Raw genomic sequence first — 26,975 nt, 5'->3', positions numbered from 1 at the left:
ACACACACACACACACACACACACACACACACACACACACACACACACACACACACACACACAGTATATGTATACATACACACATATATGGGAGTAGCATAAAGTGGGGATGTCTGTAAAGGGGAGACTCATGGGTACCAATAGAACTCATTCAGATATCTTGAGGTGAAAGGTCAAGGGACTCCTTTTTCCCTCACTAAAATGTTGAGCCTTATTTATCCCATTTTCCAACAACCTACATTAGCAGCGTTGGGATATGGATTCATTAGGTCTTCATATAATATCAGTATCTTCACTCTAGTGTTAAAAATGAAACCACTACAGCCTCTGAAAGACAGTGATATCAACAACGGATTCAAATTTAAACTGAGGGTGCAAAATATTAAACTGATGCATGTTCTTGCACCAGTTTGGGAGGGAGTAAGGAGAGGAGAGAGAACTGAGAGTCAATGCATTTATTTATCCAATTATTTTCTAAATTAGACATCTTACAGAATACAAAAAATCCAATATTACATAGACTGTCTAAATAATGTGAAAATAAATGATGCATCTAAATAGTTTCTCCTTCTTTGAAAAACGGGAGTCTCACTAAAGAACATTGTGGACTCTACAAAACAGTAAATAACACTGGACTCTACAAAACCGTGAGAACAGAGGAACACTAATTTTGGCTGGGCTGAAATATTTTCCAGTGCCTGCAGGTATTGAATTCACTATAGTTTGCTCTCACTCAATTAGCCTTTTTCACTTCCCAACCAATTCACCCATCTTGTGTCTAAAAGGCAGGAAGTAACACAGGTGCAAGCAAGACATTAATTAGGGCCCCGGCACTGGCACACCTAAATGGATCTTTAGTTGGGAACCCTCATTATTGTCTTGCTTGCACCTGTGTTACTTCCTGCCTTTTAGACACAAAATGGGTGAATTGGGTGGGAAGTGAGAAAGGAGAATAGCCCTGTTTGAAACCGGTCCCTATTACACAAATAGTGGACTACATAGTGGGTTGGCCATTTTGTACTAGTGTCAGAATTCTCAATTTGATTCACTAGATAGTGAACTATAAAATACCCACAACTTCTAGTGAACACAGAATGTACCTTACATTTCCTCCCATATACCACAATGCAATGCTGTACTGTTTACCAAAGGAGAAGAAGAGTGAGGTAGGAACTTGTTTGATCGTTCCCCAAATAGTTCACTTGAATGATAAACACGACATGGGGAATAGTGAGTGAGTGATCCATTCCAAACACGCCTCATTGCTCCCATCTTCAGACACTTTTCAGCGGCCATTTTGTCCCGACAAACATTCAGTTTACTTTGACTGGGAAAGTCAGATGAACAAGAGAAAGAAAACCATTTCCCAAACCAGTCTTTGTCTCTGAAGGTAGTTGTGCTCTTTCAACTGATAAACCAGCTTTAATCATTTATTTACAGTTATGGATTGACTGATGGGCTTTTTGAAGGCTGATATACTGATACATACTAGATATTCAGCTCCTTCACGACCATAACTTGATCAGCTCTGCAAAGTCTCCTTGCAGATAGATCCCAGCATGGAGCGGCTGAGTGAAAGTGGTGTGGTGTTTGTGGAGCAGGGTCATGGTGTCAGAGACGCTATAGAAGGACAGAGTACCTGCATCATGATCCAGGTACACTCCCACCCTGGAGGAACTACGGCCTGACACTTCTGTTACTACATTATTGTGTTGGAAAGAGTAACCCTGTGGAGAGCACATTAAACGCCAGGACTTGTCATTATCTCCAAAAAGTGATGTTCTGCTGGTGTCTTTGTATGAAACTGCTGCACGCAGATAGGAACCCTTCCACTCCACCTCCCAATAACACCGGCCAGACAAACCCTCTCTGCACAACACTTGGTAATAACCAGTAAACCTGTCTGAGTGAGCAGGATAACCTTTCTGTTTAGATACAAACGTCACCCTGCGGTTGTCTTCTGACAGGGAGAGAAGTTGGTGGGCTGTGTTCTCATCCAGTGTGAGAGGACAGCAATCTGTCAGAACAGCAAAAGCAGAAACCAAAGTGAGTATTAATATCAACCTACTGCCATTAAAGCTAATTATCAATGCATTAATATGTTGTAGAATTGTACAGAGTGAAATATAATTTGCTTACAGCGTAAAAAGTCTTCTCTGGTCTGTGGCTCTGGTGGCAGTAAGACATCTACAGAAGACACTAGAATAAAGAAAGCAAACAGAATCAGCACTTTGTAAATAGCACTGGACATGTGTAAATTCACTCCATTCCTCTGAATGGATCTTTGTCTTCCTGTCAGCTACCTGTGGCAGAGATCCTGGACCATGTGTCCTTCAGGATGTCCTCTAGTTTGTCTCTCAGGTCAGACACAGAGTCACTCACATCTCTGAAGTAACGTAGAGGACGAACAACAACACGAGGCAAGTCTGGAGACTCACTGGGACTGGAGAGAGACTGGAAACTCTGGAGAGAGACACACACACACACACACACACACACACACACACACACACACACACACACACACACACACACACACACACACACACACACACACACACACACACACACACACACACACACACACACACACACACACACAAGCATGATATGTGTGTAATGATAAAGAATGTAGTTGAAGAGGAAGAAGAAGATCCTTGGATATATTTTTAAAACAGAATTATAAAATTAATAAAAAACATATTTTTGGGTTAGCTGCCCCAAACCCTAACCTTTTACAGTAAAGAAAGTATGTCTTCTATATAGCACTGCAGGAAAACCTCTGATTAACCAATCATGTGGAAATGTCATGAAAACCATCTTAAAAAAAGTAAATTTAGTTCATTTTAAACAGTTAAAGTCCACTCACAGTGAAAAGTGTGTGTTACCTGAATGAAGTGGATGTGGTCGTCAGCATGCGCCAGCTGTTCCAGTTCAGTGTCTCTCCTCCTCAGCCTGGCGATCTCCTCCTCCAGCTGCAGCAGCAGTTCTTCAGCCTGAGCGACTGCAGTCTTCTCCTGGGCTCTGATCTGCTGCTCCACCTCCCTGCTCCTCCTCTGGATGGAGTGGATCAGCTCAGTGAAGGTCAGCTCACAGGCCTCCACTGTGGTCTGGGCAGAACTCTGATAGCACAAACACACACATGGTGCTGGGTTCAAGCCCCCCGTGTCAACAAGCATCCACCCTGCTCAAATGAGACTGAACCAGACAGTGAAATCCCAGCAGCTCTAGTGGCAGTGTTCTGTAGCTGAGCCTGACCTCTGACCTCCCTGAGGGAGGGAACAGAGAGAACACCACTTCCTATGTGGATCAATGAAGCTCCATACTTACATTCAACACCAAGTCCATAGTTGATGCTCGTTTACAGAAAACACATGAGCAGACAGATGTTGAGACACGTCTCAGTGATTGTGATCTTACGTGAATCCAGCTGCCTTACAAAGTTACCATTCATCAGCCTGGAATGTTAAACGTTTAAATGGTGATCAAATGCCCTATGTAAACATGTGGCTCTTATTCAGACCTTCCTCTGTGTCATTTAACACTGAACTGATTCAATTAATGATTGGCAAGTCTTTAACGAGACGTGCCCACATGGAGGTGAGCCCGTTAGCACAGTGGTTCTCACATTTTTTCACACGAAGGACCCCTAAACTGACAAACATATTAGACCACGGACCCCCATTTGATAGGATTTTGACCCACGGCCCCCCATATGATAATAACATTGATGCTTTTAGATGTTTTATTACAGAAAGTGTATACAACCCATGACCAAAATAGTTATTATGTTACTTATGAATGGAATTATAGCTAAAATAATTTACTCCCCCTTTTGGCTGGGGACCGCCTGGAACCCCCTCAAGGACCTCTGGGGGTCCCCAGACCCCCATTTGAGAACCACTGCGTTAGCAGACAGTGTGCTTCCATTCCCACACCTTGAGATCCTTCACAGCCTGGCTCAGCTCCTTCAGCTCCCTCTCTCTCTCCTGGACTCTCTGCTGGACTTCCTGCTGACTCACAATCAGCTGTTTCTGGAAGACAATAAGACTCGTTTGAGTTGACCGCCGCCTCGCCTGGAAAGCAGACGAGAGCAGCCGAGCACAGTCAGGCGCGGAGTCAACAAGCCGAACACCCCCAACTGCTGCTTTTCTTCTTCTACAGTTTTGTTTAACAGCGGTTTGTAAACAAATTAAAACATGCATTAGCACCGCCCTGCACACTGCTCAAATGACCCAGCCCTTCAGACTACTTATTTTATTTTTAATGTACACATTACAGGTGGTATTTATGTAAAATATAGAGTGACAGCTTGGAAGTTTCTACACTTCACTGTGGGTTTGTGATGCACCTGTGTTGAACCAATGGGCGCTCAGCTCGATGCGTTTCTCGTCATACTCTGAGCTGTGCAGTCGGACAACTTTTCTAACCATCATGCAACGGGGCAAGCAAGGCGCTGGTTGAATCTGCGCAGAACTTGCTCATCTCAAATGAGCCTATTATTAGGATTGGTGCATCAGGAAGTGTTTTCTCTGTGGCTGGTTGTATTTCTAAAACCATAAATGTTAATGTCTTATGGCTCCAGATGTTCTTTGACTTCTGGGACTACAGAGTCATCTCTGGACTTTACAAGGAAACACTGACTCCACTCACAATGATTCATGAATCATGTGTGAATGTGTCAAAGCCCACCTCCAGTGTATTTTGTCATTTTTAAGATATTTCATATTTTTCTTCATGTCCTGACAATGTTGATTAGCCACACTGTTCGCCAAATAGCTTTTGACAAATAACTTAATTTTGTGCTCAAGTTAAGGAATTTCAGTTAGTTTCTAAAATGGGACGATTACATGACTATTAATGGGACTATAGACGGTTTTCATGGAATTGTGTTGCTAGGCAACAGTTTGGAACCTACCTTATCTCCTGTCAGTTATTGTACTAGTAAACACTGCAACAGGAGCTGGGGAAAATTTTGAATGTTTATGTTGTTCATTTGAAACCATCTATAGTCACATATGTCAATTCGATTCTGACTGAGGACGAGCTAGCATATTAACTAGCTAGCTGGCTGTTAGCTATGTTAAGTAACTTAAGCCCGCTGCCTATGCTGAGCTCAAACACCACTGACGTGATTTAAACACTAGCTGGTTAGCAAGTAGGACTCACGCTGATTTCAATGTTGCCACCCGTTTTGTAATCTGTCACCTGATTGTTGAGAACTCAGCAAGGTAATGTGGCTATCCCTTTGGGCTAAGCTGCGGTGAAAAGGGTTTCTGGTCAGCGTAGATCATACAAATAGCTCAGCCATAGAATCAGATGATGTTCGACTATATAGCAGGTGCTCACAGAGTATTTGAGAAAGAACATTAACCGTTAAATAGCTGTTAAACTGACTGATGGGAGGCTTTAAGTCGTCGTTCATAAACAGTCTGTAATCTGCATTTGATCTCAGAGCTTCCTCCTGTTTATATTTGGTCCTACCTGTTTCTCAGCTCTCTCTGCTGTAACTGACATCATGTCATGGCTCTTATGCTCCTCTATGGCACACAGAGAGCAGACACACTGCTGATCTGTGCGACAGTAGAACTCCATCAGCTTGTCATGCTTAGAGCACATCTTCTCCTGCAGCGGGGCCGTGGCTGAGACCAGCTTGTGCTTCTGCAACACAGGAACTCTGTAGTGAGGCTGCAGGTGAGCTGCACAGAAAGAGGCCATGCACATCAAGCAAGACATGGTGGCTTTGCTGCGTCTGGTCCCGCTGCAGAAATCACAGGCCACATCTGCTGGGCTGGCACAGGCCAGAGCAGCAGAGGGAGAGACCTGTTGGTCACCTGTCTTCTTCAGCTTCTCCACAACCTGGGAGGAAAAGACAAGGAGGAGAGGAGAGGAGAGGTCATCCACTGACCAGCAACAAGTGGAATACATGGGGCGTGCAGCGTGCTACTAGACTGGCATTGCCAGACCAATTCACATTGGACTGCATTGCATTAGCAAATGTGAATTGAATTGAATTAGTTTGCCCCACCCGACCCTACCTGTGATTTCAAAGTGCAGAAATAAGGTGAGTTTAATGCCCAACACAGATTGTCTAACGAAAATGCTATGCTCGATGGGAGGGCTCTTCCAACTGCAGTGTTGACACGGAATTTAGAAGAGCCTGAGGGTAAGTAATGATCCTTACTCCCTTAAGTCAAGCAGTAGGCTAGAAGTGAACTGACATTTCTTCAGGCCCATTTTTGGGTGAACTAAATATGCAAGAGTAGTCTTAGTCACTATTGGTAACACAGGGCATTTATCCTTTGCTGGACAGCCAGAATAAAAACAAACAAACGCATCAATGAAGGGGGGGGGGGGGGGGGGGTGCATGATGAGTATATTGATAGTATTCTGTTACATCACCACATGGCCATCTTGGTAGGAAAATAACAGGTGATTGTAATCAATTAACAGGTGATTACAACCAAGTGACAAACAGCCAATATGCTGTGTGTATAGACCCTTTACACAGGCCATTTTGTGTCGAAAAGGCAGGCTAAATACAGGTGCAAGCAAAACACTAATGAGGGGTTCAAACTTTGATGATTGGAATTTAGAAACCCTCATTAGTGTTTTGCTTGCACCTCTGTTTATTCTGCCTTTTCGACATGAAGCAATTCCCACTGTGGAATAAATAAAGTAGTAGCCTAGATAAAAGTAGCTCAACAGAGCTGCAAACAGTAGTAGTAATGTTTGTGAGTGCTGCTGGAACAGTTAGTAGTGTTTAGTAGGCCTACTATCAGCTCACCTCAGCCAGCATGTTGTTCCTCCTGAGAGCAGGCCTGGGAGTGAAGCTCTCCCTGCACTGAGGACAGCTGTACACTCCCTTCTCGTCCTCCTGGTCCCAGCAGCCCTCGATACAGCTTCTACAGTAACTGTGTCCACAAGAGATAGTGACTGGATCTCTGAGAAGCTCCAGACAGACAGAACAGCAGAACCCATCCCGGTCCAGCACAACTGCTGCGGCTGCCATTTCACTCACAAGTCAGTCAAGTTGAGTCAACCACTCTCACTCACATGTGGGGAGTTTCGTTTTCTCTGGAAAGACTTCTTCTTCTTTTGTCTTTTGGCATCCTTAACTGGTGCTGCAGCATTACCGCCACCTATTGGGATTTGACGTCTTCTTCTTCGGATAGCTTTCCGGCAGACTAGGTGCCTTACGGCACATTGCTGCCTCTCACTGGTCGGAAATATTACTGTTTATGGTGTTTCTAATTCCACAGGAGTAATCATTTGATGTCTTCTTCATAGTGCAATCTATTTACAGTGTTCATTTTGACCCATACGCACCCGTCTATATTTATACGTATGTGTGTGTATATATTCACTCACACACACACACACACACACACACACACACACACAGGAGTAGCATAAAGTGGGGATGTCTGTAAAGGGGAAACTCATGGGTACCAATAGAACTCATTCAGATATCTTGAGGTCAAAGGTCAAGGGACTCCTTTTTCCCTCACTAAAATGTTGAGCCTTATTTATCCCATTTTCCAACAACCTACATTAGCAGCGTTGGGATATGGATTCATTAGGTCTTCATATAATATCAGTATCTTCACTCTAGTGTTAAAAATGAAACCACTACAGCCTCTGAAAGACAGTGATATCGACAGCGGATTCAAATTTAAACTGAGGGTACAAAATATTAAACTGATGCATGTTCTTGCACCAGTTTGGGAGAGAGTTAAGGAGAGGAGCGAGAACTGAGAGTCAATGCATTTATTTATCAAATTATTTTCTAAATTAGACATCTTATAGAATACAAAAAATCCACTATTACATAGACTGTCTAAATAATGTGAAAATAAATGATGCATCTCAATAGTTTCTTCTTTGAAAAACGTGAGTCTCACTAAAGAACATTGTGGACTCTACAAAACAGTAAATAACGCTGGACTCTACAAAACCGTGAGAACAGAGGAACACTAATTTTGGCTGGGCTGAAATATTTTCCAGTGCCTGCAGGTATTGAATTCACTATAGTTTGCTCTCACTCAATTAGCCTTCTTCACTTCCCACCCAATTCACCCATCTTGTGTCTAAAAGGCAGGAAGTAACACAGGTGCCAGCAAGACATTAATTAGGGCCCCGGCACTGGCACACCTAAATGGATCGGAAGTTGGGAACCCTCATTATTGTCTTGCTTGCACCTGTGTTACTTCCTGCCTTTTAGACACAAAATGGGTGAATTGGGTGGGAAGTGAAAAAGGAGAATAGCCCTGTTCGAAACCAGCCCCTATTACACAAATAGTGGACTACATAGTGTGTTGGCCATTTTGTACTAGTGTCAGAATTCTCAATTTGATTCACTAGATAGTGAACTATAAAATACCCACAACTTCTAGTGAACACAGAATGTACCTTACATTTTCTCCCATATACCACAATGCAATGCTGTAGGCTACTGTTTACCAAAGGAGAAGAAGAGTGAGGTAGGAACTTGTTTGATCGTTCCCCAAATAGTTCACTTTAATGATAAACACGACATGGGGAATAGTGAGTGAGTGATCCATTCCAAACACGCCTCATTGCTCCCAACTTCAGACACTTTTCAGTGGCCATTTTTTCCCGATAAACATTCCGTTTACTTTGACTGGGAAAGTCAGATGAACAAGAGAAAGAAAACCATGTCCCAAACAAGTCTTTGTCTCTGAAGGTAGTTGTGCTTTCAACTGATAAACCAGCTTTAATCATTTATTTACAGTTATTGACTGATAGGCTTCTTGAAGGCTGATATACTGATACATACTAGATATTCAGCTCCTTCACGACCATAACTTGATCAGCTCTGCAAAGCGTCCTTCCAGATAGAACCCAGCATGGAGCGGCTGAGTGAAAGTGGTGTGGTGTTTGTGGAGCAGGGTCATGGTGTCAGAGACGCTATAAAAGGACAGAGTACCTGCATCATGATCCAGGTACACTCCCACCCTGGAGGAACAACGGCCTGATACTTCTGTTACTACATTATTGTGTCGGAAAGAGTCACCCTGTTGAGAGCACATTAAACCCCAGGACTTGTCATTATTTCCAAAAAATGATGTTCTGCTGATGTCTTTGTATGAAACTGCTGCTAACAGACAGTAACCCTTCCACTCCACCTCCCAATAACACCGGCCAGACAAACCCTCTCTGCACAACACTTGGTAATAACCAGTAAACCTGTTTGAGTGAGCAGGATAACCTTTCTCTTTAGATACAACCGTCACCCTGCGGTTGTCTTCTGACAGGGAGAGACGTTGGTAGGCTGTGGTCTCATCCAGTGTGAGAGGACAGCAATCTGTCAGAAGAGCAAGAGCAGAAACCAAAATGAGTATTAATATCAACCTACTGCCATTAAAGCTAATTATCAATGCACTAATATGTTGTAGAATTGTACAGAGTGAAATATAATTTGCTTACAGCGTAAAAAGTCTTCTCTGGTCTGTGGCTCTGGTGGCAGTAAGACATCTACAGAAGACACTAGAATAAAGAAAGCAAACAGAATCAGCACTTTGTAAATAGCACTGGACATGTGTAAATTCACTCCATTCCTCTGAATGGATCTTTGTCTTCCTGTCAGCTACCTGTGGCAGAGATCCTGGACCATGTGTCCTTCAGGATGTCCTCTAGTTTCTCTCTCAGGTCAGACACAGAGTCACTCACATCTCTGAAGTAACGTAGAGGATGAACAACAACACGAGGCAAGTCTGGAGACTCACTGGGACTGGAGAGAGACTGGAAACTCTGGAGAGACACACACACACACACACACACACACACACACACACACACACACACACACACACACACACACACACACACACACACACACACAGAACAGCAAAATACTGATAAGCTGTGTGTAATGATAAAGAATGTAGTTGAACAGGAAGAAGAGGATCCTTGGATATATTTTTAAAACATTTATAAAATTAATAAAAACATATTTTTGGGTTAGCTGCCCCAAATGAACCTTTTACAGTAAAGAAAGTATGTCTTCTATATAGCACTGCAGGAAAACCTCTGATTAACCAATCATGTGGAAATGTCATCAAAACCATCTTAAATAAAGTTAATTTAGTTCATTTTAAACAGTTAAAGTCCACTCAGAGTGAAGAGTGTGTGTTACCTGAATGAAGTGGATGTGGTCGTCAGCATGCGCCAGCTGTTCCAGTTCAGTGTCTCTCCTCCTCAGCCTGGCGATCTCCTCCTCCAGCTGCAGCAGCAGTTCTTCAGCCTGAGCGACTGCAGTCTTCTCCTGGGCTCTGATCTGCTGCTCCACCTCCCTGCTCCTCCTCTGGATGGAGCGGATCAGCTCAGTGAAGGTCAGCTCACAGGCCTCCACTGCGGTCTGGGCAGAACTCTGATAGTACAAACACACACATGGTGCTGGGTTCAAGCCCCCGTGTCAACAAGCATCCACCCTGCTCAAATGAGACTGAACCAGACAGTGAAATCCCAGCAGCTCTAGTGGCAGTGTTCTGTAGCTGAGCCTGACCTCTGACCTCCCTGTGGAGGGAACAGAGAGAACACCACTTCCTATGGGGATCAATGAAGCTCCATACTTACATTCAACACCAAGTCCATAGTTGATGCTCGTTTACAGAAAACACATGACAGCAGACAGATGTTGAGACACGTCTCAGTGATCATGATCTTACGTGAATCCAGCTGCCTTACAAAGTTACCATTCATCAGCCTGTAATGTTAAATGTTTAAATGGTGATCAAATGCCCTATGTAAACATGTAGCTCTTATTCAGATCTTCCTCTGTGTCATTTTACACTGAACTGATTCAATTAATGATTGGCAAGTCTTTAACGAGACGTGCCCACATGGGGGTGAGCCCGTTAGCACAGTGGTTCTCACATTCTTTCACATGAAGGACCCCTAAACTGACAAACATATTAGACCACGGACCCCCATTTGATAGGATTTTGACCCACGGCCCGCCATATGATAATAACATTGATGCTTCTAGATGTTTTATTACAGAAAGTGTATACAACCCATGACCAAAATAGTTATTATGTTACTTATGAATGGAATTATAGCTAAAATAATGTACTCCCCCTTTTGGCTGGGGACCCCCTGGAACCCCCTCAAGGACCCCTGGGGGTCCCCAGACCCCCATTTGAGAACCACTGTGTTAGCAGACAGTGTGCTTCCATTCCCACACCTTGAGATCCTTCACAGCCTGGCTCAGCTCCTTCAGCTCCCTCTCTCTCTCCTGGACTCTCTGCTGGACTTCCTGCTGACTCACAATCAGCTGTTTCTGGAAGACAATAAGACTCGTTTGAGTTGACCGCCGCCTCGCCTGGAAAGCAGACGAGAGCAGCCGAGCGCAGTCAGGCGAGGCGTCAACAAGTCGAACACCCCCGACTGCACACTCACTGCTGCTTTTCTTCTTCTACAGTTTTGTTTAACAGCGGTTTGTAAACAAATTAAAACATGCATTAGCACCGCCCTGCACACTGCTCGAATGACCCAGCCCTTCAGACTACTTATTTTATTTTTAATGTACGCATTAAAGGTGATATTTATGTAAAATATAGAGTGACAGCTTGGAATAGATATAAAATTGAAGTTTCTACACTTCACTGTGGGTTTGTGATGCACCCGTGTTGAACCAATGGGCGCTTGATGCGTTTCTCGTCATCCTCTGAGCTGTGCAGTCGGGCGCAGTCGGACAACTTTTCTAACCATCATGCAACGGTTCAAGGTTCAAGGTTCAAGGATATTTATTGTCATTCCAAAACATGAAACATGGAAGGGAACGAAATATGAACTCAGGGTCCTGGTGGGTCCTGGTGGATAGATCAACTCGTATATCATAAATCATAAAATGTCATAAAAACAACTGAGTACTAAGAAAGGAGAACAATATAAAAACATATAAATTAGAGACATCATAAAAACAACATAATACCTGATGTAAGAGCAAGGAAAACAATTTAAGGTGCAACGGGGCAAGCAAGGCGCTGGTTGAATCTGCGCAGAACTTGCTCAAACGAACCTATTATTAGGATTGGTGCATCAGGAAGTGTTTTCTCTGTGGCTGGTTGTATTTCTAAAACCATAAATGTTAATGTCTTATGGCTCCAGATGTTCTTTGACCTCTGGGACTACAGAGTCATCTCTGGACTTTACAAGGAAACACTGACTCCACTCACAATGATTCATGAATCATGTGTGAATGTGTCAAAGCCCACGGTCCAGTGTATTTAGTCATTTTTAACACATTCACTGCCAGCCGTTTTTCAATACTGTAGTTAGCTTCTGCCAAGGTTTTTTTTTGAGGATTCTGGCTCATCTTTCAAGAGCCGAGGATTCGTTTCTGTTAGGATTTTGTGAACACACAGTATCTCAAAAGAACTAATAGAATGTGTGCTTTCTCTGTCTAAAAGAGTTAGTTTGTAGAGTTAGTAGTTATGTAAGCATTAGCAGTTGAATACAGCATGGTTTCAGCGTCTGAAAATTTATTCTGAGATAAACGGCTTTTTGTGAAATTCGATAGAACAGTCACTTTAACCATTCATTTTTGGCATCAGTAAGACGTCAGACATCTAAACAATAGTTTTGAACAGTAATTTCCTCCATAACAGCAGGAAACACCCCTCTCCTTCAAACTCCTCCCTCCGTGTGTGTTCTTCTTGGCTGCAGCGGGCGTGTCACAAGCTCGTTTCTGTTGCTGCTGTAACCTCGCGTCACCAGGCTCACTGCTTTGCTGCTGCTGTGCCTGTTTGCTGGCGGCCGCTGGGCAAGTCTGGATGGGCTCGCTCGTTTCTTGGGGTTTGTGTTGAGAGCTTTGATGAAGCTTTTGCGATTCTGGTCTTATTTATGCTGCGTGTTTCAAAGTGTGTTCCACCCGTAATCTATTATGCAAATTTGCAAAACCCCACCGCCAGCTCCCAAGCGCGAAAGTGAAAGCGTTTTCGCCAATCCATTTTCATGAGAATGGCTTCCTCACACTGCTTTTTGCTTGCCTTCCTCTAGTCTGGAGAACACTGTCGCCACTTAGTGGGTCGGTGGAATGGGTTGTACACGTTCGGTGGCTCCAATATTTTTATAGGAGACGCGGGGAGCGTTGATCCACGTCCCACCGTCAAAAAAAAAAAAAAAAATTTTAAGCCGAGATATCTCGTCATTGGCAGTCAACCGTTGGATTTTGTAAGCCGAGATATCTCGTCAATGGCAGTGAACGTGTTAAGATATTTCATATTTTTCTTCATATCCTGACAATGTTGATTAGCCACATTGTTCACTAAATATCTTTTGACAAATAACTTAATTTTGTGCTCAAGTTAAGGAATTTCAGTTAGTTTCTAAAATGGGACGATTACATGACTATTAATGGGACTATAGACGGTTTTCATGGAATTGTGTTGCTAGGCAACAGTTTGGAACCTACCTTATCTCCTGTCAGTTATTGTACTAGTAAACACTGCAACAGGAGCTGGGGAAAATTTTGAATGTTTATGTTGTTCATTTGAAACCATCTATAGTCACATATGTCAATTCGATTCTGACTGAGGACGAGCTAGCATATTAACTAGCTAGCTGGCTGTTAACTATGTTAAGTAACTTAAGCCCTCTGCCTATGCTGAGCTCAAACACCACTGACGTGATTTAAACACTAGCTGGTTAGCAAGTAGGACTCACGCTGATTTCAATGTTGCCACCCGTTTTGTAATCTGTCACCTGATTGTTGAGAACTCAGCAAGGTAATGTGGCTATCCCTTTGGGCTAAGCTGCGGTGAAAAGGGTTTCTGGTCAGCGTAGATTACGCAAATAGCCTAGCCATAGAATCACATGATGTTCGACTATATAGCAGGTGCTCACAGAGTATTTGAGAAAGAACATTAACCGTTAAATAGCTGTTAAACTGACTGATGGGAGGCTTTAAGTCGTCGTTCATAAACAGTCTGTAATCTGCATTTGATCTCAGAGCTTCCTCCTGTTTATATTTGGTCCTACCTGTTTCTCAGCTCTCTCTGCTGTAACTGACATCATGTCATGGCTCTTATGCTCCTCTATGGCACACAGAGAGCAGACACACTGCTGATCTGTGCGACAGTAGAGCTCCATCAGCTTGTCATGCTTAGAGCACATCTTCTCCTGCAGCGGGGCCGTGGCTGAGACCAGCTTGTGCTTCTGCAACACAGGAACTCTGTAGTGAGGCTGCAGGTGAGCTGCACAGAAAGAGGCCATGCACATCAAGCAAGACATGGTGGCTTTGCTGCGTCTGGTCCCGCTGCAGAAATCACAGGCCACATCTGCTGGGCCGGCACAGGCCAGAGCAGCAGAGGGAGAGACCTGTTGGTCACCTGTCTTCTTCAGCTTCTCCACAACCTGGGAGGAAAAGACAAGGAGGAGAGGAGAGGAGAGGAGAGGAGAGGAGAGGAGAGGAGAGGAGAGGAGAGGTCATTCACTAACCAGCAACAAGTGGAATACATGGGGCGTGCAGCGTGCTACTAGACTGGCATTGCCAGACCAATTCACATTGGACTGCATTGTATTAGCAAATGTGAATTGCTCTGGATTCTCTCAGTGCAAATAGCATTCGTGTGTGTGTGTGTGTGTGTGGGAGGGGGGGCGTTACCAACGGCAACAGTCCAAAATGCCTCAACCAATCAGAGCAGCGACACGTGTGACGCAGTGCAGAGGGACTGAAACACATGTAAACAGGCTTCATTAACATCAGTCACTGATGTTTTGACCCGGATGTTGAATGTGGCCATGTGCAGGAGCTGCACTCTGTTGTTGTTGAAGTAGCAACGGTTGCTAGCAGGAAAAGAGGTAGCCGGCACTACTTTCCAAACACGGCCGCCGACCACTTTTCCTTCCAAAAATACAGATGATGTGCATTTTGGAATAATATTTCGTCGTGTGGTGAATACCCAAAGCACAACATGTATTTTGGCGCTGTGAAATGTGTGTTTTGGTGGATTTTTAACAGCTGTACCATTACCCTCCATTCTATGGCGATACTAACTAACTTCATGACTGTAGCTCACTGTAAACGGTGTGGACAGTGCCGATAAGGCATGGTGTATCTTGGTTATGTGGGGAGGGGGGGTGTGGCAAATGAGCAAAACTATCGAAAAAGTATCCCTTTAACTATAACTAAAGCTTTAGCTAAATAATTTGCAGTGGTGCAGCCATCATATACCACTATTGGCTGGGTTTCCCAAAAGCTTCTTTGCGCTAAGAAGCTAATTCAACCCTTCTTAAGGCCCCCTTAAGAAGCAAACGCGTTTCCCAATTGCTTCTTTACGAAGGCATGCGTTTCCCAAAAGCTTCTTAGCGCTAAGAAGCTTCTTTGACCCTTCTTAAGGCTCCCGTAAGAAGCCAACGAAGCCAACGCGTTTCCCGATTGCTTCTTAGCCTAAAATTATCTTCCAATTATCCTCCGTTAAGAAGGCTGCGTTTCCCAAAAGCTTCTTAGCGCTAAGATGATCTTTCATTAAGAAGGTTTTGTAAGAAGGGTCTGGAGCCTTCTTAACACCTTCTTAATGACAAAACACTGGCAGATCCAGCCGCGTCAGGCAAAAGGAGATACTTGTGTCCACTGTTCCTCTTGTGTTTTTCCCTTTTTCCTTTCTTTCATGTACCCTTTAGTGTTTAAAATTACACTTGAAAATCTCCCCTGTATGTATGGTTACTTGTGTTTTAAATGTTTTACCGTAGGCTATATTCCTCTAATCAGAATGGATTCCTTTTATAATGTTGTGGATTTATATAGCACCTTTCACAGAACCCAAGGTCGCTTAAATTCTGTAGTGTTTCTCTGTTTTGTTGTATGCTGTGTATATAAAGCAATTTGAACTGCAGTCCATGTCTGAAATAAATAATGTTTAATAAAGTTTAACATGACCATGATTAGGTGTTAACAGTGTTTCTCAACCACTGAGTCGTGGCCCACTGCTGGGCTCAGAGTGCCATCAAGTGAGCCGCTCCAGTTAAGATGCTTCTTAAGAGCCTTCTATTTTTTTTATTTTTCTCGACTGTTAAGAAGGCGTTTGGGAAACACTTCTTTGGAGCCTTCTTAACTCCTTAAGAAGCTTCTTAACTCTTAAGAAGCTTCTTTGTTGGGAAACTCAGCCATTATCTTTGAGTTAAACTGAATATACGGTAGTCTTTTAAAAAGTCTCCTATAGACAGCCATCAATCCTGTAACTTCTGAATACATGCATGTTAGTCAATTGGAGGCAGGAGTTACAGATTAGAAGAGACAGACCAGCAGAGTTCAACTGACTCAATGTGTACAAATTAATAAAGCTCAAATTATTGTGTATTCTTGGTTTTGCCAAAGATCTTGTTGATGTTGTAGAAGTGATGCCCATCTCCTAACTGGCATCCTTGTGATAAGGAGCTATGTCAGAGTCATGTAGTTATCTGAAATGACAAACACCCCTCCAGGTCAGGTAATGATCCTTACTCCCTGAAGTCAAGCAGTAGGCTAAAAGTGAACTGACAGTTCTACAGGCCGATTTTTGGGTGAACTAAATACAAGAGTAGTCTTAGTCACTATTGGTAACACAGGGCATTTATCCTTTGCTGGACAGCCAGAATAAAAACAAAAACAAACAAACAAATGAGGGGGTTCAAAGTTTTTGAACAAGTTCTTGTAGAAACATTGCAGATTCACAATCTCACATATTTTAAGCCAATACAGAAGCTTTACTTTTCAAACAAATGGCCAGTTGATGGAATAGTTATAACGCTAGTTGTCTGTCCGCTGTTATCGATAATGGAGGATCGAGTACAACAGTTGAAGCATCTCTGCTGCCTGTGCTGGGAAAGACATGGACATTTATGATAAGATTTCACATGGCGAGTACTCCATTGTCTTTGGCTCTCCAGAAACCTTCCTCGGCAGTTACTAGAAATGTTCTAACCTAGTATACTATACAACTTGTGTTGTTCTTTTCAGGCTCTAGCTAACGTAACCTCTCCGCGTCAAGCTAACGGCAACAAAGACGTTTTTTGGCGCACTTATTTCCGGTGTTGCTTCTTGTTCCTTGGTTTACGCCCCCATGACAAAAAGCGGCCGGGATGAAAGGTGCCCAGACTAAGCAATTCCCACTGTGGAATAAATAAAGTAGTAGCCTAGATAAAAGTAGCTCAACAGGCTGCAAACAGTAGTAGTAATGTTTGTGAGTGCTGCTGGAACAGTTAGTAGTTTTTAGTAGGCCTACTATCAGCTCACCTCAGCCAGCATGTTGTTCCTCCTGAGAGCAGGCCTGGGAGTGAAGCTCTCCCTGCACTGAGGACAGCTGTACACTCCCTTCTCGTCCTCCTGGTCCCAGCAGCCCTCGATACAGCTTCTACAGTAACTGTGTCCACAAGAGATAGTGACTGGATCTCTGAGAAGCTCCAGACAGACAGAACAGCAGAACCCATCCCGGTCCAGCACAACTGCTGCGGCTGCCATTTCACTGACAAGTCAGTCAAGTTGAGTCAACCACTCTCACTCACATGTGGGAAGTTTCGTTTTCTCTGGAAATACTTCTTCTTCTTCTTCTGATAGCTTTCCGGCAGACTAGATGCCTTACGGCACATTGCTGCCTCTTACTGGTCGGAAATATTACTGTTTATGGTGTTTCTAATTCCACAATCATTTGATGTCTTCTTCATCCCAGCGAGCACAAAACGTTTTTTCAACGTTGATTTTTAGTTTAAATCTGGGTGATATTGGGTTTGAACGTCTAAGACCTAATTTCACCCTCTTTTCAACCGGCTAAAATGCGGTTACAACGTCAACGTGTAAAAAAACACAATTTGGTTCATCATATTGTTAAAACATTTGTTGTAGTTTGGAATAGAGACAATATTGATAGTGTGTGAATTGGCATTTGTCCATTTTATTGTGTAACTGAGAGTTGAAATCTCGTCTACACGAAAACTACATTTCAACGCATTTTATGTCACATGGAATATCATAAATATGGGACTATATAGGCTATGTGGTGCCAGCAAAAAGCTTCCAGGACACAACTATGGTTAATAGTTTAGCGCAATACTGTAAAATAATGAATTCAGTTCCTGCAGCAACGCGCATGCGCAAGTACTTCTCGCTAGCTGTGACTGACTAGACCAAAGCAAGTCTGCACCGGTCTGCACCAAGTGCGGAACGAGGTGCTCTGGGCACGCTATGTTATTGTAACTATATATCTATGATTGTAACATACTGTATACGAGGCTCTGTGTACCCCCTGAGTCTCTCGTGTTAAAGTTAACTCTCTGTTAACCTCTGAAGCCATACAGCCTACAGACTACAGATGCACACACACACAACATAATTTTAGTCTGTTACATAATATGATAGTCTCGTACGCATCACATAAAATAACTTGTCCTCCCAATCGTTGACAATTGTGTGTAGTCTAAGTTGTGTGCGAGATAGAGTATATATATGCCCGGCTCTCTGTGTAGTATAAGAAAATCTATAGCTCACAACGCAGAGCGCAGTGGCTTGCACGTGGGAGATCGGGGTTCGTGTGCGCTCCCGAGTTTTTAATTTAAGATGCTGGTGAAATATGGTCTAAATCTGAACGTTCAATAAACGTCTGCAAATAGTGGGTGAAAAAACTTTCACTTTCAAACCTTCCTTGCACGTTTTTTCAACGTTGACCCTAAACGTTTTTTAAACGTCTTTTCAACCGAAAAATGCTCGCTGGGATAGTGCAATCTATTTACAGTGTTCATTTTGACCCAGACGCACCCGTCTATATTTATACGTACGTGTGTGTGTATATATTCTCTCTCTCACACACACACACACACACACACACACACACACACACACACACACACACACACACACACGGGAGTAGCATAAAGTGGGGATGTCTGTAAAGGGGAGACTCATGGGTACCAATAGAACTCATTCAGATATCTTGAGGTGAAAGGTCAAGGGACTCTTTTTTTTCCCTCACTAAAATGTTGAGCCTTATTTATCCCATTTTCCAACAACCTACATTAGCAGCTTATATGGATTCATTAGGTCTTCATATAATATCAGTATCTTCACTCTAGTGTTAAAAATGAAACCACTACAGCCTCTGAAAGACAGTGATATCGACAGCGGATTCAAATTTCAACTGAGGGTGCAAAATATTAAACTGATGCATGTTCTTGCACCAGTTTGGGAGAGAGTTAAGGAGAGGAGAGAGAACTGAGAGTCAATGCATTTATTTATCCAATTATTTTCTAAATTAGAGTTAAGGAGAGGAGAGAGAACTGAGAGTCAATGCATTTATTTATCCAATTATTTTCTAAATTAGACATCTTACAGAATACAAAAAATCCACTATTACATAGACTGTCTAAATAATGTGAAAATAAATGATGCATTTCAATAGTTTCTTCTTTGAAAAACGTGAGTCTCACTAAAGAACATTGTGGACAAAACCGTAAATAACACTGGACTCTACAAAACCGTGAGAACAGAGGAACACTCATTTTGGCTGGGCTGAAATATGTTCCAGTGCCTGCAGGTATTGAATTCACTATAGTTTGCTCTCACTCAATTAGCCTTTTTCACTTCCCACCCAATTCACCCATCTTGTGTCTAAAAGGCAGGAAGTAACACAGGTGCAAGCAAGACATTAATTAGGGCCCCGGCACTGGCACACCTAAATGGATCGGAAGTTGGGAACCCTCATTATTGTCTTGCTTGCACCTGTGTTACTTCCTGCCTTTTAGACACAAAATGGGTGAATTGGGTGGGAAGTGAAAAAGGAGAATAGCCCTGTTAGAAACCGGTCTCTATTACACAAATAGTGGACTACATAGTGTGTTGGCCATTTTGTACTAGTGTCAGAATTCTCAATTTGATTCACTAGATAGTGAACTATAAAATACCCACAACTTCTAGTGAACACAGAATGTACCTTACATTTCCTCCCATATACCACAATGCAATGCTGTACTGTTTACCAAAGGAGAAGAAGAGTGAGGTAGGAACTTGTTTGATCGTTCCCCAAATAGTTCACTTGAACGATAAACACGACATGGGGAATAGTGAGTGAGTGATCCATTCCAAACACGCCTCATTGCTCCCAACTTCAGACACTTTTCAGTGGCCATTTTGTCCCGATAAACATTGTTTACTTTGACTGGGAAAGTCAGATGAACAAGAGAAAGAAAACCATGTCCCAAACAAGTCTTTGAATCTGAAGGTAGTTGTGCTCTTTCAACTGATAAACCAGCTTTAATCATGTATTTACAGTTATGGATTGACTGATAGGCTTTTTGAAGGCTGATATACTGATACATACTAGATATTCAGCTCCTTCACGACCATAACTTAATCAGCTCTGCAAAGTCTCCATCCAGATAGAACCCAGCATGAAGTGGCTGAGTGAAAGTGTTGTGGTGTTTGTGGAGCAGGGTCATGGTGTCAGAGACGACTGTATAAAAGGACAGAGTACCTGCCTCATGATCCAGGTACACTCCCACCCTGGAGGAACGACGGCCTGATACTTTTGTTACTACATTATTGTGGTGGAAAGAGTAACCCTCTGCAGAGCACTTTAAACGCCAGGACTTGTCATTATTTCCAAAAAGTGATGTTCTGCTGATGTCTTTGTATGAAACTGCTGCACGCAGATAGGAACCCTTCCACTCCACCTCCCAATAACACCGGCCAGACAAACCCTCTCTGCACAACACTTGGTAATAACCAGTAAACCTGTCTGAGTGAGCAGGATAACCTTTCTCTTTAGATACAAACGTCACCCTGCGGTTGTTTTCTGACAGGGAGAGACGTCGGTGGGCTGTGGTCTCATCCAGTGTGAGAGGACAGCAATCTGTCAGAAGAGCAAAAGCAGAAACCAACCTGAGTATTAATATCAACCTACTGCCATTAAAGCTAATTATTAATGCATTAATATGTTGTAGAATTGTACAGAGTGAAAGATAATTTGCTTACAGCGTAAAAAGTCTTCTCTGGTCTGTGGCTCTGGTGGCAGTAAGACATCTACAGAAGACACTAGAATAAAGAAAGCAAACAGAATCAGCACTTTGTAAATAGCACTGGACATGTGTAAATTCACTCCATTCCTCTGAATGGATCTTTGTCTTCCTGTCAGCTACCTGTGGCAGAGATCCTGGACCATGTGTCCTTCAGGATGTCCTCTAGTTTGTCTCTCAGGTCAGACACAGAGTCACTCACATCTCTGAAGTAACGTAGAGGACGAACAACAACACGAGGCAAGTCTGGAGACTCACTGGGACTGGAGAGAGACAGGAAACTCTGCGCGCACGCACACACACACACACACACACACACACACACACACACACACACACACACACACACACACACACACACAGAACAGCAAAATACTGATAAGCTGTGTGTAATGATAAAGAATGTAGTTGAACAGGAAGAAGAAGATCCTTGGATATATTTTTAAAACAGAATTATAAAATTAATAAAAAAATATTTTTGGGTTAGCTGCCCCAAATGAACCTTTTACAGTAAAGAAAGTATGTCTTCTATATAGCACTACAGGAAAACCTCTGATTAACCAATCATGTGAATGTAATCAAAACGATCTTAAAAAAAGTAAATTTAGTTCACTTTAAACAGTTAAGTCCACTCAGAGTGAAAAGTGTGCATTACCTGAATGAAGTGGATGTGGTCGTCAGCATGCGCCAGCTGTTCCAGTTCAGTGTCTCTCCTCCTCAGCCTGGCGATCTCCTCCTCCAGCTGCAGCAGCAGTTCTTCAGCCTGAGCGACTGCAGTCTTCTCCTGGGCTCTGATCTGCTGCTCCACCTCCCTGCTCCTCCTCTGGATGGAGTGGATCAGCTCAGTGAAGCTCAGCTCACAGGCCTCCACTGTGGTCTGGGCAGAACTCTGATAGTACAAACACACACATGGTGCTGCTGGGTTCAAGCCCCCCGTGTCAACAAGCATCCACCCTGCTCAAATGAGACTGAACCAGACAGTGAAATCCCAGCAGCTCTAGTGGCAGTGTTCTGTAGCTGAGCCTGACCTCTGACCTCCCTGAGGGAGGGAACAGAGAAAACACCACTTCCTATGGGGATCAATGAAGCTCCATACTTACATTCAACACCAAGTCCATAGTTGATGCTCGTTTACAGAAAACACATGAGAGCAGACAGATGTTGAGACACGTCTCAGTGATTGTGATCTTACGTGAATCCAGCTGCCTTACAAAGTTACCATTCATCAGCCTGTAATGTTAAACGTTTAAATGGTGATCAAATGTCCTATGTAAACATGTAGCTCTTATTCAGACCTTCCTCTGTGCCATTTTACACTGAACTGATTCAATTAATGATTGGCAAGTCTTTAACGAGACGTGCCCACATGGCGGTGAGCCCGTTAGCACAGTGGTTCTCACATTCTTTCACATGAAGGACCCCTAAACTGACAAACATATTAGACCACGGACCCCCATTTGATAGGATTTTGACCCACGGCCCCCCATATGATAATAACATTGATGCTTTTAGATGAGATTTTATTACAGAAAGTGTATAAAACCCATGACCAAAATAGTCATTATGTTGCTTATGAATGGAATTATAGCTCAAATAAATGACCCCCCCCCCCCCCATTTTTGGCGGGGGACCCCCTGGAACCCCCTCAAGGACCTCTGGGGGTCCCCAGACCCCCATTTGAGAACCACTGTGTTAGCAGACAGTGTGCTTCCATTCCCACACCTTGAGATCCTTCACAGCCTGGCTCAGCTCCTTCAGCTCCCTCTCTCTCTCCTGGACTCTCTGCTGGACTTCCTGCTGACTCACAATCAGCTGTTTCTGGAAGACAATAAGACTCGTTTGAGTTGACCGCCGCCTCGCCTGGAAAGCAGACGAGAGCAGCCGAGCGCAGTCAGGCGAGGCGTCAACAAGCCGAACACCCCCGACTGCACACTCACTGCTGCTTTTCTTCTTCTACAGTTTTCTTTAACAGATTACCGGTACTTATTTTATTTTTAATGTACGCATTAAAGGTGGTATTTATGTAAAATATAGAGTGACAGCTTGGAATAGATATAAAATTGAAGTTTCTACACTTCACTGTGGGTTTGTGATGCACCTGTGTTGAACCAATGGGTGCTCAGCTTGATGCGTTTCTCAGCATCCTCTGAGCTGTGCAGTCGGACAACTTTTCTAACCATCATGCAACGGGGCAAGCAAGGCGCTGGTCGAATCTGCGCAGAACTTTCTCATCTCAAACGAGCCTATTATTAGGATTGGTGCATCAGGAAGTGTTTTCTCTGTGGCTGGTTGTATTTCTAAAACCATAAATGTCAATGTCTTATGGCTCCAGATGTTCTTTGACCTCTGGGACTACAGAGTCATCTCTGGACTTTACAAGGAAACACTGACTCCACTCACAATGATTCATGAATCATGTGTGAATGTGTCAAAGCCCACCTCCAGTGTATTTTGTCATTTTTAACACATTCACTGCCAGCCGTTTTTCAATACTGTAGTTAGCTTCTGCCAAGTTTTTTTTTTTGAGGATTCTGGCTCATCTTTCAAGAGCCGAGGATTCTTTTCTGTTAGGATTTTGTGAACACACAATATCTCAAAAGAACTAATAGAATGTGTGCTTTCTCTGTCTAAAAGAGTTAGTTTGTAGAGTTAGTAGTTATGTAAGCATTAGCAGTTGAATACAGCATGGTTTCAGCGTCTGAAAATTTATTCTGAGATAAATGGCTTTTTGTGAAATTCGATAGAACAGTCACTTTAACCATTCATTTTTGGCATCAGTAAGACGTCAGACATCTAAACAATAGTTTTGAACAGTAATTTCCTCCATAACAGCAGGAAACACCCCTCTCCTTCAAACTCCTCCCTCCGTGTGTGTCTTCTTGGCTGCAGCGGGCGTGTCACAAGCTCGTTTCTGTTGCTGCTGTAACCTCGCGTCACCAGTCTCACTGCTTTGCTGCTGCTCCTGTCTGCTGGCGGCCGCTGGGCAAGTCTGGATGGGCTCGCTCGTTTCTTGCGGTTTCGGTTGAGAGCTTTGATGAAGCTTTTGCGATTCTGGTCTTATTTATGCTGCGTGTTTCAAAGTGTGTTCCACCCGTAATCTATTATGCAAATTTGCAATCCCTCACCGCCAGCAATCAGCGCGAAAGCGAAAGCGTTTTCGCCAATCCATTCTACAGTATGAGAATGGTTTCATCGCGCGTTCCCCTGCAGTTTTGGCTCTGCTTTTTCTAGTTTGGAGGGCACTGTCGCCACTTAGTGGGTCGGTGGAATGGGTTGTACACGTTCGGTGGCTCCAATAATTTTATAGGAGACGTGGGGGGCGTTGATCCACGTCCCACCGTCAAAAATTTTTTTTTTTTTGACGACTCAACTCGTCATTGGCAGTCAACCGTTGGATTTTTTTTGACGACTCAACTCGTCATTGGCAGTGAACGTGTTAAGATATTTCATATTTTTCTTCATGTCCTGACAATGTTGATTAGCCACACTGTTCGCCAACTATCTTTTGACAAATAACTTAATTTTGTGCTCAAGTTAAGGAATTTCAGTTAGTTTCTAAAATCGGACGATTACATGACTATTAATGGGACTATAGACGGTTTTCATGGAATTGTGTTGCTAGGCAACAGTTTGGAACCTACCTTATCTCCTGTCAGTTATTGTACTAGTAAACACTGCAACAGGAGCTGGGGAAAATTTTGAATGTTTATGTTGTTCATTTGAAACCATCTATAGTCACATATGTCAATTCGATTCTGACTGAGGACGAGCTAGCATATTAACTAGCTAGCTGGCTGTTAGCTATGTTAAGTAACTTAAGCCCTCTGCCTATGCTGAGCTCAAACACCACTGACGTGATTTAAACACTAGCTGGTTAGCAAGTAGGACTCACGCTGATTTCAATGTTGCCACCCGTTTTGTAATCGTTTGCCTGATTGTTGAGAACTCAGCAAGGTAATGTGGCTATCCCTTTGGGCTAAACTACGGTGAAAAGGGTTTCTGGTCAGCGTAGATTACGCAAATAGCCTAGCCATAGAATCAGATGATGTTCGACTATATAGCAGGTGCTCACAGAGTATTTGAGAAAGAACATTAACCGTTAAATAGCTGTTAAACTGACTGATGGGAGGCTTTAAGTCGTCGTTCATAAACAAACAGTCTGTAATCTGCATTTGATCTCAGAGCTTCCTCCTGTTTATATTTGGTCCTACCTGTTTCTCAGCTCTCTCTGCTGTAACTGACATCATGTCATGGCTCTTATGCTCCTCTATGGCACACAGAAAGCAGACACACTGCTGATCTGTGCGACAGTAGAGCTCCATCAGCTTGTCATGCTTAGAGCACATCTTCTCCTGCAGCGGGGCCGTGGCTGAGACCAGCTTGTGCTTCTGCAACACAGGAACTCTGTAGTGAGGCTGCAGGTGAGCTGCACAGAAAGAGGCCATGCACATCAAGCAAGTCATGGTGGCTTTGCTGCGTCTGGTCCCGCTGCAGAAATCACAGGCCACATCTGCTGGGCCGGCACAGGCCAGAGCAGCAGAGGGAGAGACCTGTTGGTCACCTGTCTTCTTCAGCTTCTCCACAACCTGGGAGGAAAAGACAAGGAGGAGAGGAGAGGAGAGGAGAGGTCATTCACTGACCAGCAACAAGTGGAATACATGGGGCGTGCAGCGTGCTACTAGACTGGCATTGCCAGACCAATTCACATTGGACTGCTTTGTATTAGCAAATGTGAATTGCTCTGGATTCTCAGTGCAAATAGCATTTGTGTGTGTGTGTGTGTGTGTGTGTGTGTGTGTGTGTGTGTGTGTGTGTGTGTCTGTGTGTGTGTGGGAGGGGGGCGTTACCAACGGCAACAGTCCAAAATGCCTCAACCAATCAGAGCAGCAAAACGTGTGATGCAGTGCAGAGGGACTGAAACACATGTAAACAGGCTTCATTAACATCAGTCACTGATGTTTTGAGCCGGATGTTGAATGTGGCCATGTGCAGGAGCTGCACTCTGTTGTTGTTAAAGTAGCAACGGTCTGTTAGCAGCGGTTTGGAAATAAATAACAGTCGTAGAATTCCTTGATTGACCAATCAGATGAGTATGAAACAAAGCCGTGTAATAAAGGGCTGTGATTGGCCCGGCCATTTTTAGGTCGGTGGCAAAGTGTTAAAATGGGCGAGCGGACGGACGCGGCTGCAGCAGCAAATAAAGCGTGAGCTAGCTGGCAGATTCTTCAGGTTCCCAGGCTAACATGTTACAAAAACACAGTGGGAAATAAATAATACATTTCTATGTCTCCTTCAAGAGTCAAACTAATGGACAGCAGCAGTGGTGTAGTGCAGGGGTATATACATGTTTGTATATATATATATATATATATATATATATATATACTTCCATGATTGGAATTTGGAAACCCTCATTAGTGTTTTGCTTGCACCTGTGTTTATTCTGCCTTTTCGACATGAAGCAATTCCCACTGTGGAATAAATAAAGTAGTCGCCTAGATAAAAGTAGCTCAACAGGCTGCAAACAGTAGTAGTAATGTTTGTGAGTGCTGCTGGAACAGTTAGTAGTGTTTAGTAGGCCTACTATCAGCTCACCTCAGCCAGCATGTTGTTCCTCCTGAGAGCAGGCCTGGGAGTGAAGCTCTCCCTGCACTGAGGACAGCTGTACACTCCCTTCTCGTCCTCCTGGTCCCAGCAGCCCTCGATACAGCTTCTACAGTAACTGTGTCCACAAGAGATAGTGACTGGATCTCTGAGAAGCTCCAGACAGACAGAACAGCAGAACCCATCCCGGTCCAGCACAACTGCTGCGGCTGCCATTTCACTCACAAGTCAGTCAAGTTGAGTCCAACCACTCTCACTCACATGTGGGGAGTTTCGTTTTCTCTGGAAAGACTTCTTCTTTTGTCTTTTGGCATCCTTAACTGGTGCATTACCGCCACCTATTGGGATTTGACGTCTTCTTC

The 26,975-nt window shown here is 43.5% G+C and overlaps 1 protein-coding gene across 1 annotated transcript; it reads right to left on the bottom strand.

Moving 5' to 3' along the window:
- Positions 1 to 528: 528 nt before the first annotated feature.
- LOC310779515 (uncharacterized protein) lies at positions 529 to 26,731 on the bottom strand. Its single transcript, XM_083640044.1, has 20 exons — positions 26,605 to 26,731; positions 25,221 to 25,595; positions 22,732 to 22,827; positions 21,665 to 21,898; positions 21,133 to 21,292; positions 20,969 to 21,028; positions 20,339 to 20,846; positions 17,243 to 17,369; positions 14,008 to 14,382; positions 11,210 to 11,347; positions 10,248 to 10,393; positions 9,615 to 9,697; positions 9,211 to 9,328; positions 6,788 to 7,016; positions 5,485 to 5,859; positions 3,939 to 4,034; positions 2,889 to 3,122; positions 2,304 to 2,463; positions 2,140 to 2,199; positions 529 to 2,017 (listed from the first exon to the last, which is right to left on the bottom strand). The coding sequence occupies exons 1-20, from the start codon at positions 26,614 to 26,616 to the stop codon at positions 1,506 to 1,508; spliced, it is 4,098 nt and encodes a 1,365-aa protein (XP_083496170.1). The 5' UTR covers positions 26,617 to 26,731; the 3' UTR covers positions 529 to 1,505.
- Positions 26,732 to 26,975: the final 244 nt, after the last annotated feature.

The sequence above is a fragment of the Poromitra crassiceps genome, assembly GCF_964638095.1.
Source record: "Poromitra crassiceps genome assembly, chromosome: 7".
Taxonomy (NCBI): Eukaryota; Metazoa; Chordata; class Actinopteri; order Beryciformes; family Melamphaidae; genus Poromitra; species Poromitra crassiceps.
Note: the sequence above shows the minus strand (reverse complement) of the source record. Positions and strands in the feature narration are given on the sequence as shown.

Coding starts and splice junctions, on each gene's coding strand:
- LOC310779515 (XM_083640044.1), bottom strand. Junction 21,899..22,731: donor AGGCTGTGAAGGATCTCAAG/GTGTGGGAATGG, acceptor TTGTACTATCAG/AGTTCTGCCCAGACCACAGT. Junction 4,035..5,484: donor CAGAGAGAGCTGAGAAACAG/GTAGGACCAAAT, acceptor ATTGTCTTCCAG/AAACAGCTGATTGTGAGTCA.